At 38.5% G+C, this 13,272-nt stretch overlaps 1 protein-coding gene across 1 annotated transcript; it reads left to right on the top strand.

Moving 5' to 3' along the window:
- The first annotated feature begins 1,565 nt into the window (after positions 1-1,565).
- On the top strand, positions 1,566-4,289 carry LOC144017913 (uncharacterized). Its single transcript, XM_077519900.1, has 4 exons — positions 1,566-1,583; positions 1,732-1,815; positions 2,367-2,568; positions 3,502-4,289. Exons 2-4 carry the CDS (start codon positions 1,735-1,737, stop codon positions 3,657-3,659), a joined length of 441 nt encoding a protein of 146 aa, XP_077376026.1. The 5' UTR covers positions 1,566-1,583; positions 1,732-1,734; the 3' UTR covers positions 3,660-4,289.
- The last annotated feature ends 8,983 nt before the right edge of the window (positions 4,290-13,272 follow it).

Raw genomic sequence — 13,272 nt, 5'->3', positions numbered from 1 at the left:
TGACATACTATATGACGGTGGCGGGGGCATCAAATTTACAGTTTCAAAATTCTTACTTAACGAAGCATTGCCGGTGGTACTTTTATAGGCCTCATATTTTCTACAAAACTTATCAGATTGTCTTCATTCTTTGGCATGTTTCATCTGAAGTATTGCCGGTTATACGTTTAATCTAGAGCTACGAAAATTGGTACACATATGTAACAGACTATGATCTACAAAAAAGCCTGTTGGTGCCATATGCTAAACCTAACAGGAAGTCCGCCAGAGGCGAGGCATCAAATTTTGTGTTTCAAAATTATAACTTAATGAAGCATTCCCGGCTGTACATTTCACCTAGAGTTACCAATATTTGAAGACATATGTAACAGCCCTCAAGGTACAAAAAACTCTTTTTGAACCATATGCTAAACCGAACAGGAAGTCCGCCATTTTGATTTACTTTGGAACGTGTTGCCATTTTTTGGGCCATTTCATAGGGGTCTTATTTTAACGAACTCCTCCTACAGAGTTTATCCGATCATCTCCAAACTTGGTGTGATTCATCTTAAGATGTTGAAGATGAAAAGTTATTGAAAGCTATTTATTTTGTCGCACGCTGTTGCCGTGGCATGCACAGTTTGCAAAGGAAAAAATTCCTTCTTAATGAAGCATTCCCAGTTGTACGAAGCAGCTAGAGCTACGAAAATTTGGAGACAAATGTAACAGCCCACGATGTACAAAAAAGTCTCTTGGTGCCATGTGCTAAACCCAACAGGAAGTCCCGTAGGGGCCGGGCATCACATTTTGAGCTAAAAAACTCCTCTTTAACGAAGCATTCCCGGTTGTACGTTTCACCTAGCGCTATGATAATTTAGAGGCATACATAAGAGCCCACGATGTACAAAAAAGTCTCTTGGAACCATGTGCTAAACCAAACAGGAAGTCCGCCATTTTGATTTATGATGGGATTTGTAGCCTTTTTTTGTGGCCTTTTTTAGGGGTCATATTTTAACTCCTCCTACAAAATTCATCCGACCGTGTTCAAACTTGGTGTGTTTCATCTTAAGATGTTTAAGATGCAAATTTATCGAAAGTTTTTTATTTTGTCGCACGCTGCTGCTATAGCGATGCATTGGTTGCCAAGTAAAGTGCTGCTTTGTTTTTTTTGATCTATACATGTGTGAAAACTCGTGAAACTTTGCACACACATCAGACTTGTCATTAACATGAATTTTTAGAGATTTCTTGTGCAATTTGCAATAAATCGCACCCTCTATACATTTGTTATGGAGCATTTCCGATTGGATGATTCAAGCGCAAAATAACTAAAGATGACTTGACTTGACCTAGATTTGTGAAAACTCAGAGGCATACCTATTATATTATTATTATTTTTTGTACCTTACAAGATTATCTCTTGTGCCACATTAAACCCCTTTGCAGGCCTGAGCCAAACCACGGTCCATACATTTGATACCACTGCTTTATTTCAATGGTCAAGTACTTCATAACCACACCTACTTATGCTTGTCCTTGCATATATAGTAGACAACAAAGAGCTCTTTCAACAAAAGACATTTCCATCTACAAAGTCATACAAGGTAAGCACTCTATAAATTCTGCAATCACTACACTTCTATTCCTAAATTATCACTTCAAATACCAACAATGGTTAATACAGCTACAAATTTCTTGTATGTTTATGAAGTATGATACTGTATTTATTTCTACTCCTTTGCTTTTCTACAGAACATGAACAAATCAACAAGCAAATTCTCTTTTGATAAAGACCCTCTAATCATCTCCATACGCAAAGATTGCCAACTTTTTTCCGTAAGTATACAATACATAAACTAAACAGGACAACTTTCTCAATCATATACAGTATGCCATACATATATGTATTAAGTTCTCATTTATTAACAGGTTTGTTAAAGGCACCTTTAGTGTGTTTTTCTGTTTGTAATGTTTCTCCACGAGCACGTCTAGCCATTGATATCATGTAGAACACATATGCTAACCTTTTAGAGACAATTGAAGCTTACTTGCACAGTAGCCACTATCTTAACCACTTAATTCACATGTCTACTTGACAACTTATTACATGTAGTGAAATGGTACTTTGTGCGTCTTATGCTTTTTTCTGAACACTGCTTTTCAACTCTTTCCTTAAAACCAATACATGCGGCACTGTTATACTGTATAAATATATATGTCCGTGTGTATATATTTGTATATTCTTTCAAATAAACTCGTTTTGACACACACAGCCATTGAGTAACATGCAACACGACCACAACGTTTTGCACCAACACGTTACCTCTGCTATTTAGAATCATGGAATCTAACATGACTGATTTTCATTGAATGCTTTGTCATTACAGTATGCATGCATTGATCATGCTTTCAGTCGCAACGACTTATACCAGCGCAGCCTTGATCTTCATTCCCAAATGAACCAACTAGTCCATGTGACTCGAGTCAATCGAGCACTTGAAAAACAGATAGACTTCAAAACCAAGCTTGTGAAAGAACTCCAGACTGCATTGGATATAAAGGATGCATGTGATGCATTTGTCCGTGATGGTAAGCTATATGACATGGAAGACACACAAACACTAACACAGCAAGCATCCCCATCCTACACATTGTGTATAATGAATGACATGTTTGACAATGGACATTTTTACATTTTTTTGTTAATGCACGTTCCTTTTTTTCTGTTAGGAATATCTTGAAGGTAACATTGGACTGTTAACTAAAACACTGACTGATTATTGAGCCGCAATTTCTCAATGTATATAATGTGAATACATACTACACTTGATTACTTTCAAATGTGACTGATATCATGTAGCTATGCTGTGATCTTGCCCTCTTTCATCCACTGATAGACACTTCAAAGTTCTTTTTTTTCTGTATCTTCTCAAAATAACTGACATATTCATGGAAAAGATTGTATTTAAATTCTATCATTATTAATTACTATTATTATGTTTATGTCTTTGCCCCTGATTATGATGTTTCTATACCATAGATTTTTTTTTTTAAATTTTTTTGGACATACTGTGACTTGACCTTTACAATACTAATTTTTACTAAGAAAAAATCAATCACATACCATAATATTTTATACTTATCCTGCATGTATCTGGACACACCATGCCAAATTTTACACTTACATAACCATTTATGTACCTGTCGTATCCTTACTTTTATTCATCATTTCATCACACAATCCTAAAACATTGCTTTTTGACCCAGAGGATTCAACTATACCATTTTTGCGTGTCTTATTACTTACTAGCTATATTATTTATTAACGGGCAAAAACTATGAATATAAGATCACCGTCAAATATTACGTCTGTAATATCCATATACAGTGCATTACATAATATGCATTTGTATTAAGACACTACCATGCTAAAAATATGCACACGACTGTTCTGTAAACTACACCTAAGACAACCAAACTTCACAGATCTAACATGATTCTTCATTCTTTTTTGTTCTACAGATGTATCAAATGCTGCCACACAGACAGAAGAAGCCACTGAGGACATGCACGAAGACGATGATCACAATATAACAGGACAGGTTAACCCCCCTGAAGTTTTAGCCCGCAGGTCAAAGCGTCCTAGGACTAATTCATCCATGGAGGTTACATTATCCTAAGACAGACTATGTGCTAACCCAAACTCTTTGACCCCAAGGGATTCATCTGTCCCAGAAAACTTTTACACTAAAGAGTTTATCTCTCCTAGGGCGCTGTTAACCCCAGGTTAAAGTGTTATTTAATCTGTCCTGTTACAACAGCTATACATAAACAGCTGCATTCCTCTCCTGTTCCATCTCTCGCACTTCTTTCATCTCTTTTTCTCCTCTACTTATACCTATGCTTGCTCATGTGCTTTTTTCCCCTTTAGATGATGTCATTGGTTAGCCTGCTTCAAAGCTACATTTTTTCTTGAATAACTGTCACACATTTACTGTTTGCTGGACCCTACAAAACTGTCACAATACTTCACTATGTCATGAATACATATGTGTTGCACAGCGACACCACATTAAGAGTCATCAAAAAGCTTTTTATTTGATCACACACCATCTCTGTGCCATGCAATGTTTTCAAATGAACAGATGCTGGTTTTGAATATCAAACGAGCGACTTTTCATGAAACTTTGCACACACATCAGAAAGTCCACACTTTTGAATTTATTTTGGGAATTGTGCATCATTTTTGGCCTTTTACTGCACCTTTTTACACACAAGGCACGGCAAATGCATTTCTATTTTCCATGGTCCTTGTCTATTTAACAGTACCCCAACGTGCAAGTCCCCCGACTTGCATATACCCCAACGTGGCCCGGGTTGTGAGGGCCCTTTATAGCTGCTCGCAGCTCTAGTTAGGGCCCGAGCAGCTACCGCTGCGAGGTCCCTATTGTTTTTCGATCGGATTATTATTATTAGGGCCCGAGCAGCGACCGCTGCGAGGTCCCTATTGTTTTTGTAAAAATTATTATTATTATTATTATTATTATTATTATTATTATTATTATTATTATTATTATTCTTCTTCTTCTTTATTCTCCGCAAACAATCGCGATTTTGGGTACCTAAACATTCACGAAAACTCACCGAACTTTGCACATTCCTCAGGCCCGGCGAAAAATGTGATATTATTAAGTCGTCATAACAATGCGACTCGATAGCGCCCCCTAGCGTAGAAAAATAAAAACCAAGCCCGGCACGTTTGAGCTAGAGCAACAAAAATTGGCAGGCACGTGTAGCACCCCGAGACGCACAAAAAATTCTATTGGGACCATGTAGCTAAAATGTACAGGAAGTGAGCTATGAATTTTTTAATGTCCAATTTTGGCCTATTTTGGCACATTCACTGTGGTCATGCTTTTTCCCCCTTTGCAAACATTTTTCATCCAATTGACTTCAAACATGGCATTTATCATCTCAAGACCTGAGAGAACAACTGGGCAAAACATCTTGCCTTTTTGAAATACTATATGACGGGGGCGGGGCAACAAATATTGCCTTTAAAATTTCATTTGTCCAGAAAGAGCAAATGCTTAATAACTCCCATGTTCAAGCTCCAAAAAATCTCAAACTTCTCAGGCAACGTAATAGTCACGGCCTGAAAACATCTATATGATAAAATTCAGTTATACATATAGCGCCACCTAGTGGTTACAATAAATGTCATACTTTACGTTTTTAGCTACTGTGCAGAGCTTTTTGAAGGGATCCATTTGAAAATTGGTCAGAAAAGCCTTAAGATGTTGATCATTCCCCACACCGAATATTGTAACTTTTCGCCAAAGGGCGTGGCCGCTACGGTGACGCAAAGTCTGAAGATTTTTCGTGAAAATAAAAGCTGCATTAACTTGACCGAGATGATCCTATCTTCTCAAAATTTCACACATTTGATGAGAGTCCAGCCCTAAAGACATCTACTGACTTATATTTTATCTAACTGATAGCGCCACCTAGTGGCAATTTTTTTTCTTACGAATTTTCTTCTACGTTTTTTTCCAAACACGTTAACTGGACCTACCTCATATTTACTCAGATGAGGGTTTCGGCCTTCATGATGTCACAACACGAAGTTTGTGAGTTTTCGCGAATTGCTGTGGGTGTGGCTAAGCGCTGTTCGCCAAGAAAACAACGCCAGTTTTGAGGGTCGAAACATGCACAGAAACTCATGAAACTTGGCACACACATCTGGCCTGGTAAAATGAGCAATATTTTATTGTTGATTGTTCTATTTTTACAAAAATAACTCAATAGCGCCCCCTAGAAGTTTTTAACGAAGCAGCCCCGGTTGTACGTTTAAGCAAGAACGACGAATATTTTTAGGTGTATGAGGGAGCCCAAGACCTACAAAAAAGTCTCTTGGACCCATATGCTAAAATGAACAGGAAGTGAGCTACGAATTTTTGAATGTCCCATTTTTGACGATTTTTGCACATTCACAGGGGGCAGACTTTTGCCCACTTCTCCTACACGTTTCATCTGACTGAGTTAAGACTTGACCTGGACCATGTCAAGACCTGAGCCAACGACAGGGGGAAAAATCTTGACCTTTCGAAATACTATATGATGAAGGCGGGGCATCAAAATTTGTGTTTCGCACTGAAAAAGGATATGCTTAATAACTCCCCGGTACATGCTCCAAAAAATCCCAAACTTGACATGTATGTTTATCGTCAAGGCCTGAAGCTATCTCTATGACAACATTCAGTTATATATGCAGCGCCACCTAGCCCTTGAGGCTTATTAAAAAAAAAAAAATACCCCACATACGGTATTTTGTACAAAAAATGTAAACTCATTCTAAGTGTGATAACTAAGTCATTTATGAATATTCTTTTAGTTTCCACCACTCAAAATGTTCACTGGCATCAGACTTATCCAAACATATATATATTTTTATTTATTTTTGATAGCCTCTGTGGACATTAAAAGCAATATCGTGAATGAAGGATATGCTTAATAACTCCACGGTACATGCTCCAAAAAAAATCCCACACTTGACATGTATGCTTATAATCAAGGCCTGAAGGTATCTCGATGACAACATTCAGTTATAAATACAGCGCCACCTAGCCCTTGAGGCTTATATAAAAAAAAAAAACACATACGGTATTTTGTACAAAAAATGTAAACTCATTCTAAGTGTGATGACTAAGTCATTTATGAATATTCTTTTAGTTTCCACCACTCAAATTGTTCACTGGCTTCACACCGATCCAAACGTATGTACGTTTCCATTTTGTTTTATTCATTTTTGATTGCCCCTTTGGACAATAAAAGTAACATTGTGCAATGAGTACAACGAGCGATGATGTATATATACACTTTTACAAAAAATACCAATCAGGGCAACTCATTGCCTAAAAATAAAAAAGGACGCAGATTTTTGCAGGTCTTAACAATCCCCAAAACCCGTTGAGCTTGATACACACTGGCAAAAAAAATATTCTACATGTAAACGTTTATTATGCCATTTTCAAAGAAATTTTGCTTCCAATATGCCAGTACCCCAACGTGCCAGTACCCTAACGTGCAAGTACCCCAACGTGCAAGGACTCCAACCTGGCCCGGGCTGCGAGAACCCTTTATAGCTGCTCGCAGCTCTAGTTAGGGCCCGAGCAGCGACCGCTGCGAGGTCCCTATTGTTTTTGTAAAAATTATTATTATTATTATTATTATTATTATTATTATTATTATTATTAGGGCCCGAGCAGCGACCGCTGCGAGGTCCCTCTTGTTTTTGTAAGAATTATTATTATTATTCTTCTTCTTCTTCTTCTTCTTTATTCTCCGCAAACGATCGCATTTTTGAGGGCCTAAACATTTACGAAAACTCACCAAACTTTGCAGTCTCTTCGGGCCCGGCGAAAAATTTGATATTATGTAGTTGTCATAACAACGCGACTCTATAGCGCCACCTAGCGTAGAAAAATAAAAACCAATCCCGGCCCGTTTGAGCTAGAGCTACGAAAATTGGCAGGCACGTGTAGCACTCCGAGACGCACAAAAAAGTCAGTGGAAGCCATTTCCTAAAATGTACAGGAAGTGAGCTATGAATTTTTTAATGTCCAATTTTGGCCTATTTTGGCACATTCACTGTGGTCATGCTTTTCCCCCCTATGCAAACATTTTTCATCCCATTGACTTCAAACTTGGCATTTATCATCTCAAGACCTAAGAGAACAGCTGGGCAAAAAATCTTGCCTTTTCGAAATACTATATGACGGGGGCGGGGCATCAAATATTGCCTTTAAAATTTCATTTGTCCAGAAAGAGCAAATGCTGAATAACTCCCATGTACAAGCTCCAAAAAATCTCAAACTTCTCAGGCAACGTAATAGTCACGGCCTGAAAACACCTATATGAAAAAATTCAGTTATACATATAGCGCCACCTAGTGGTTACAATAAATGTCATACTTTACGTTTTTAGCTACTGTGCTGAGCTCGTTGAAGGGATCCAGTTGAAAATTGGTCAGAAAAGCCTTAAGATGTTGATGATGCCCCACACCGAATATTGTAACTTTTCGCCAAAGGGCGTGGCCGCTACGGTGACGCAAAGTCTGAAGATTTTTCGTGACAATAAAAGCTGCATGAACTTGACCGAGATGATCCTATCTTCTCAAAATTTCACACATTTGATGAGAGTCCAGCCCTTAAGACATCTACGAACTTATATTTCATCTAACTGATAGCGCCACCTAGTGGCAATTTTTTTTCTTACGAATTTTCTTGTACATTTTTCTCCAAACACGTTAACTGGACCAACCTCATATTTGCTCAGATGGGGGTTTCGGCCTTCATGATGTCACAACACGAAGTTTGTGAGTTTTCGCGAATCGCTGTGGGCGTGGCTAAGCACTGTTCGCCAAGAAAACAACGCTAGTTTTGATGGTCTAAACATGCGCAGAAACTCATGAAACTTGGCACACACATCTGGCCTGGCAAAATGAGCAATATTTTATCATGTATTGTCCTATTTTTACAAAAATGACTCAATAGCGCCCCCTAGAAATTTTTAACGAAGCAGCCCCGATTGTACGTTTAAGCAAGATCTACGAAAATTTTTAGGTGTATGAGGGAGTCCAAGACCTACAAAAAAGTCTCTTGGACCCATGTGCTAAAATGAACAGGAAGTGAGCTATGAATTTTTGAATGTCCCATTTTTGACGATTTTTGCACATTTTCAGGGGGCATACTTTTGCCCACTTCTCCTACACATTTCATCCGACTGACTTTAGACTTGACCTGGACCATGTCAAGACCTGAGCCAACTACAGGCAGAAAAATCTTGACTTTTGGAAATACTATATGATGAGGGCGGGGCATCAAATTTTGTGTTTCGCACTGAAAAAGGATATGCTTAATAACTCCCCGGTACATGCTCCAAAAAATCCCAAACTTGACATGTATGTTTATAGTCAAAGCCTGAAGGTATCTCTATGACAAAATTCAGTTATATATGCAGCGCCACCTCGCCCTTCAGGCGTGAAAAAAAAATACCCCACATACGGTATTTTGTACAAAAAATGTCAACTCATTCTAAGTGTGATAACTCCCATGTTCAAGCTCCAAAAAATCTCAAACTTCTCAGGCAACGTAATAGTCACGGCCTGAAAGCATCTATATGATAAAATTCAGTTATACATATAGCGCCACCTAGTGGTAACAATAAATGTCATACTTTACGTTTTTAGCTACTGTGCCGAGCTCGTTGAAGGGATCCAGTTGAAAATTGGTCAGAAAAGCCTTAAGATGTTGATCATGCCCCACACCGAATATTGTACCTTTTCGCCAAAGGGCGTGGCCGCTACGGTGACGCAAAGTCCGAAAATTTTTCGTGACAATAAAAGCTGCATGAACTTGACCGAGATGATCCTATCTTCTCAAAATTTCACACATTTGATGAGAGTCCAGCCCTTAAGACATCTACGAACTTATATTTCATCTTACTGATAGCGCCACCTAGTGGCAATTTTTTTTCTTACGAATTTTCTTGTACATTTTTCTCCAAACACGTTAACTGGACCAACCTCATATTTGCTCAGATGAGGGTTTCGGCTAGGGGTGTGAATTGCCTAGTACCTGACGATTCGATTCGTATCACGATTCACAGGTCACGATTCGATTCGATACCGATTAATCCCGATACGAATGGTCACGATTTGATACCGATTAATCCCGATACGAATTTATAAGTCGATTGTTGCGATTTTTTTCCATTCAAATTTAGAAAATACTATCAGTAAATTTGTACATGTACACTGTAAGATTTGTATGAATATATTCATCTAAAACTTGAGGCTTATAACCGTGAGCTACTGTACACAAACAGTTTGCAATCTGTTTCACATTTGAACAGCATTAAAATAAAAATATTAAGGCTTAATGTGCCGTTCATATAACATTCTTCCATGCTCAAGGTGTGAATCCTAAAAAAAAAAAAAAAAAAAAAAAAAAAAAAAAAAAAAAAAAAAAAAAAAAATCGATTCTGCCGATTATTGAATCGATTCGAGAATCGCGCGATGTAGTATCGCGATATATCGCCGAATCGATTTTTTTTAACACCCCTAGTTTCGGCCTTCATGATGTCACAACACGAAGTTTGTGAGTTTTCGCGAATCGCTGTGGGCGTGGCTAAGCACTGTTCGCCAAGAAAACAACGCCAGTTTTGAGGGTCTAAACATGCGCAGAAACTCATGAAACTTGGCACACACATCTGGCCTGGTAAAATGAACAATATTTTATTGTTGATTGTACTATTTTTACAAAAATGACTCAATAGCGCCCCCTAGAAATTTTTAACGAAGCAGCCCCGATTCTACGTTTAAGCAAGATCTACGAAAATTTTTACGTGTATGAGGGAGCCAAAGACCTACAAAAAAGTCTCTTGGACCCATATGCTAAAATGAACAGGAAGTGAGGTACGAATTTTTGAATGTCCCATTTTTGACGATTTTTGCACATTTTCAGGGGGCATACTTTTGCCCACTTCTCCTACATGTTTTATCCGACTGACTTATGACTTGACCTGGACCATGCCAAGACCTGAGCCAACAACAGACGGAAAAATCTTGACTTTTGGAAATACTATATGATGAGCGCGGGGCATCAAAATTTGTGTTTCGCACTGAAAAAGGATATGCTTAATAACTCCCCGATACATGCTCCAAAAAATCCCAAACTTGACATGTATGTTTATCGTCAAGGCCTGAAGGTATCTCTATGACAACATTCAGTTATATATGCAGCGCCACCTCGCCCTTGAGGCAAAACAAAAAAATACCCCACATACGGTATTTTGTACAAAAAATGTAAACTCATTCTAAGTGTGATAACTAAGTCATTTATGAATATTCTTTTACTTTCCACCACTCAAAATGTTCACTGGCATTAGACTTATCCAAACATGTACTTTTTTATTTATTTTTGATAGCCTCTAATGGACATTAAAAGCAATATCGTGAATGAAGGATATGCTTAATAACTCCACGGTACATGCTCCAAAAAAATCACACTTGACATGTATGTTTAGAGTCAAGGCTTGAAGGTATCCCTATGACAACATTCCATTATATATACAGCGCCACCTAGCCCTAGAGGCATAAAAAAAAAATACACCAACTTAACGGTATTTTTACAAAAAAAAAAAAAATCCACATGTCAAGGTTTATCATGCCATTTTCAAAGAAATTCTGCTTCCAATGTGCCGTACCTAAACTTGCCAGTACCCCAACGTGCCAGTACCCCAACGTGCAAGTACCCCAACGTGCAAGTACCCCAACGTGGCCCGGGCTGCGAGGGCCCTTTATAGCTGCTCGCAGCTCTAGTTATTATTCTTCTTCTTCTTCTTCTTCTTCTTCTTCTTCTCCGTAAACGATCACGATTTTGGGTACCTAAACATTTACGAAAACTCACCAAACTTTGCACACTCCTCAGGCCCGGCGAAAAATTTGATATTATGAAGTCGTCATAACAACGCGACTCTATAGCGCCCCCTAGCATAGAAAAATAAAAACCAAGCCCGGCATGTTTGAGCTAGAGCAACGAAAATTGGCAGGCACGTGTAGCACCCCGAGACGCACAAAAAAGTCTATTGGGACCATCTAGCTAAAATGTACAGGAAGTGAGCTATGAATTTTTTAATGTCCAATTTTGGCCTATTTTGGCACATTCACTGTGGTCATGCTTTTGACCCCTTTGCAAACATTTTTCATCCAATTGACTTCAAACTTGGCATTTATCATCTCAAGACCTGAGAGAACAACTGGGGAAAAAATCTTGCCTTTTCGAAATACTATATGACGGGGGCGGGGCATCAAATATTGCCTTTAAAATTTCATTTGTCCAGAAAGAGCAAATGCTTAATAACTCCCATGTTCAAGCTCCAAAAAATCTCAAACTTATCAGGCAACTTAATAGTCACGGCCTGAAAACATCTATATGATAAAATTCAGTTATCCATGTAGCGCCACCTAGTGGTAACAATAATTGTCATACTTTACGTTTTTAGCTACTGTGCTGAGCTCGTTGAAGGGATCCAGTTGAAAATTGGTCAGAAAAGCCTTAAGATGTTGATCATGCCCCACACCGAATATTGTAACTTTTCGCCAAAGGGCGTGGCCGCTACGGTGCCGCAAAGTCTGAAGATTTCTCGTGACAACAAAAGCTGCATTAACTTGACCGAGATGATGCTATCTTCTCAAAATTTTACACAATTGATGAGAGTCCAGCCCTAAAGACATCTACAAACTTATATTTCATCTTACTGATAGCGCCACCTACTGGCAATTTTTTTTCTCACGATTTTTCTTCAATGTTTTTCTCCAACCATGTTAACTGGACCTACCTCATATTTGCTCAGATGAGGGTGTCGGCCTTCATGCTGTCACAACATGAAGTTTGTGAGTTTTCGCGAATCGCTGTGGGCGTGGCTAAGCGCTGTTCGCCAAGAAAACAACGCCAATTTTGAGGGCCTAAACTGCCACAGAAACACACGAAACTTGGCACACACAGCTGGCCTGGCAAAATGAGCAATTTTTTATCGTCGATTGTGCTATTTTTACAAAAATGACTCAATAGCGCCCCCTAGAAATCTTTAACGAAACAGCCCCAGTTGTACGTTTAAGCAAGAGCTACAAAATTTTTTAGGTGTATTAGGAAGCCCAAGACCTACAAAAAAGTCACTTGGACCCATATGCTAAAATGAACAGGAAGTGAGCTACGAATTTTTGAATGTCCCATTTTTGACGATTTTTGCACATTTACAGGGGGCATACTTTTGCCCACTTCTCCTACACGTTTCATCCGACTGACTTCAGACTTGACCTGGACCATGTCAAGACCTGAGCCAACGACAGGGGTAAAAATCTTGACTTTTCGAAATACTATATGATGAAGGCGGGGCATCAAAATTTGTGTTTCGCACTGTAAAAGGATATGCTTAATAACTCCCCGGTACATGCTCCAAAAAATCCCAAACTTGACATGTATGTTTATCATCAAGGCCTGAAAGTATCTCTATGACAACATTCAGTTATATATGCAGCGCCACCTAGCCCTTGAGGCATAAAAAAAAAATACCCCACATACGGTATTTTGTACAAAAAATGTAAACTCATTCTAAGTGTGATAACTAAGTCATTTATGAATATTCTTTTAGTTTCCACCACTCAAAATGTTCACTGGCATCAGACTTATCCAAACATATATATATTTTTATTTATTTTTGATAGCCTCT

This window comes from Festucalex cinctus, chromosome 4 (genome assembly GCF_051991245.1).
Source record: "Festucalex cinctus isolate MCC-2025b chromosome 4, RoL_Fcin_1.0, whole genome shotgun sequence".
Lineage (NCBI taxonomy): Eukaryota > Metazoa > Chordata > Actinopteri > Syngnathiformes > Syngnathidae > Festucalex > Festucalex cinctus.
The sequence above is the reverse complement of the archived record's forward strand: the minus strand, read 5'-3'. Positions and strand labels throughout refer to the sequence as shown.

Bases quoted from the DNA above. Each gene is read 5' to 3' on its own strand.
- LOC144017913 (XM_077519900.1), top strand. From the start codon at position 1,735: ATGAACAAATCAACAAGCAAATTCTCTTTTGATAAAGACCCTCTAATC. The intron at 1,816-2,366 runs GTAAGTATACAA...TTGTCATTACAG, and splicing joins AAGATTGCCAACTTTTTTCC to TATGCATGCATTGATCATGC. The intron at 2,569-3,501 runs GTAAGCTATATG...TTTGTTCTACAG, and splicing joins TGATGCATTTGTCCGTGATG to ATGTATCAAATGCTGCCACA.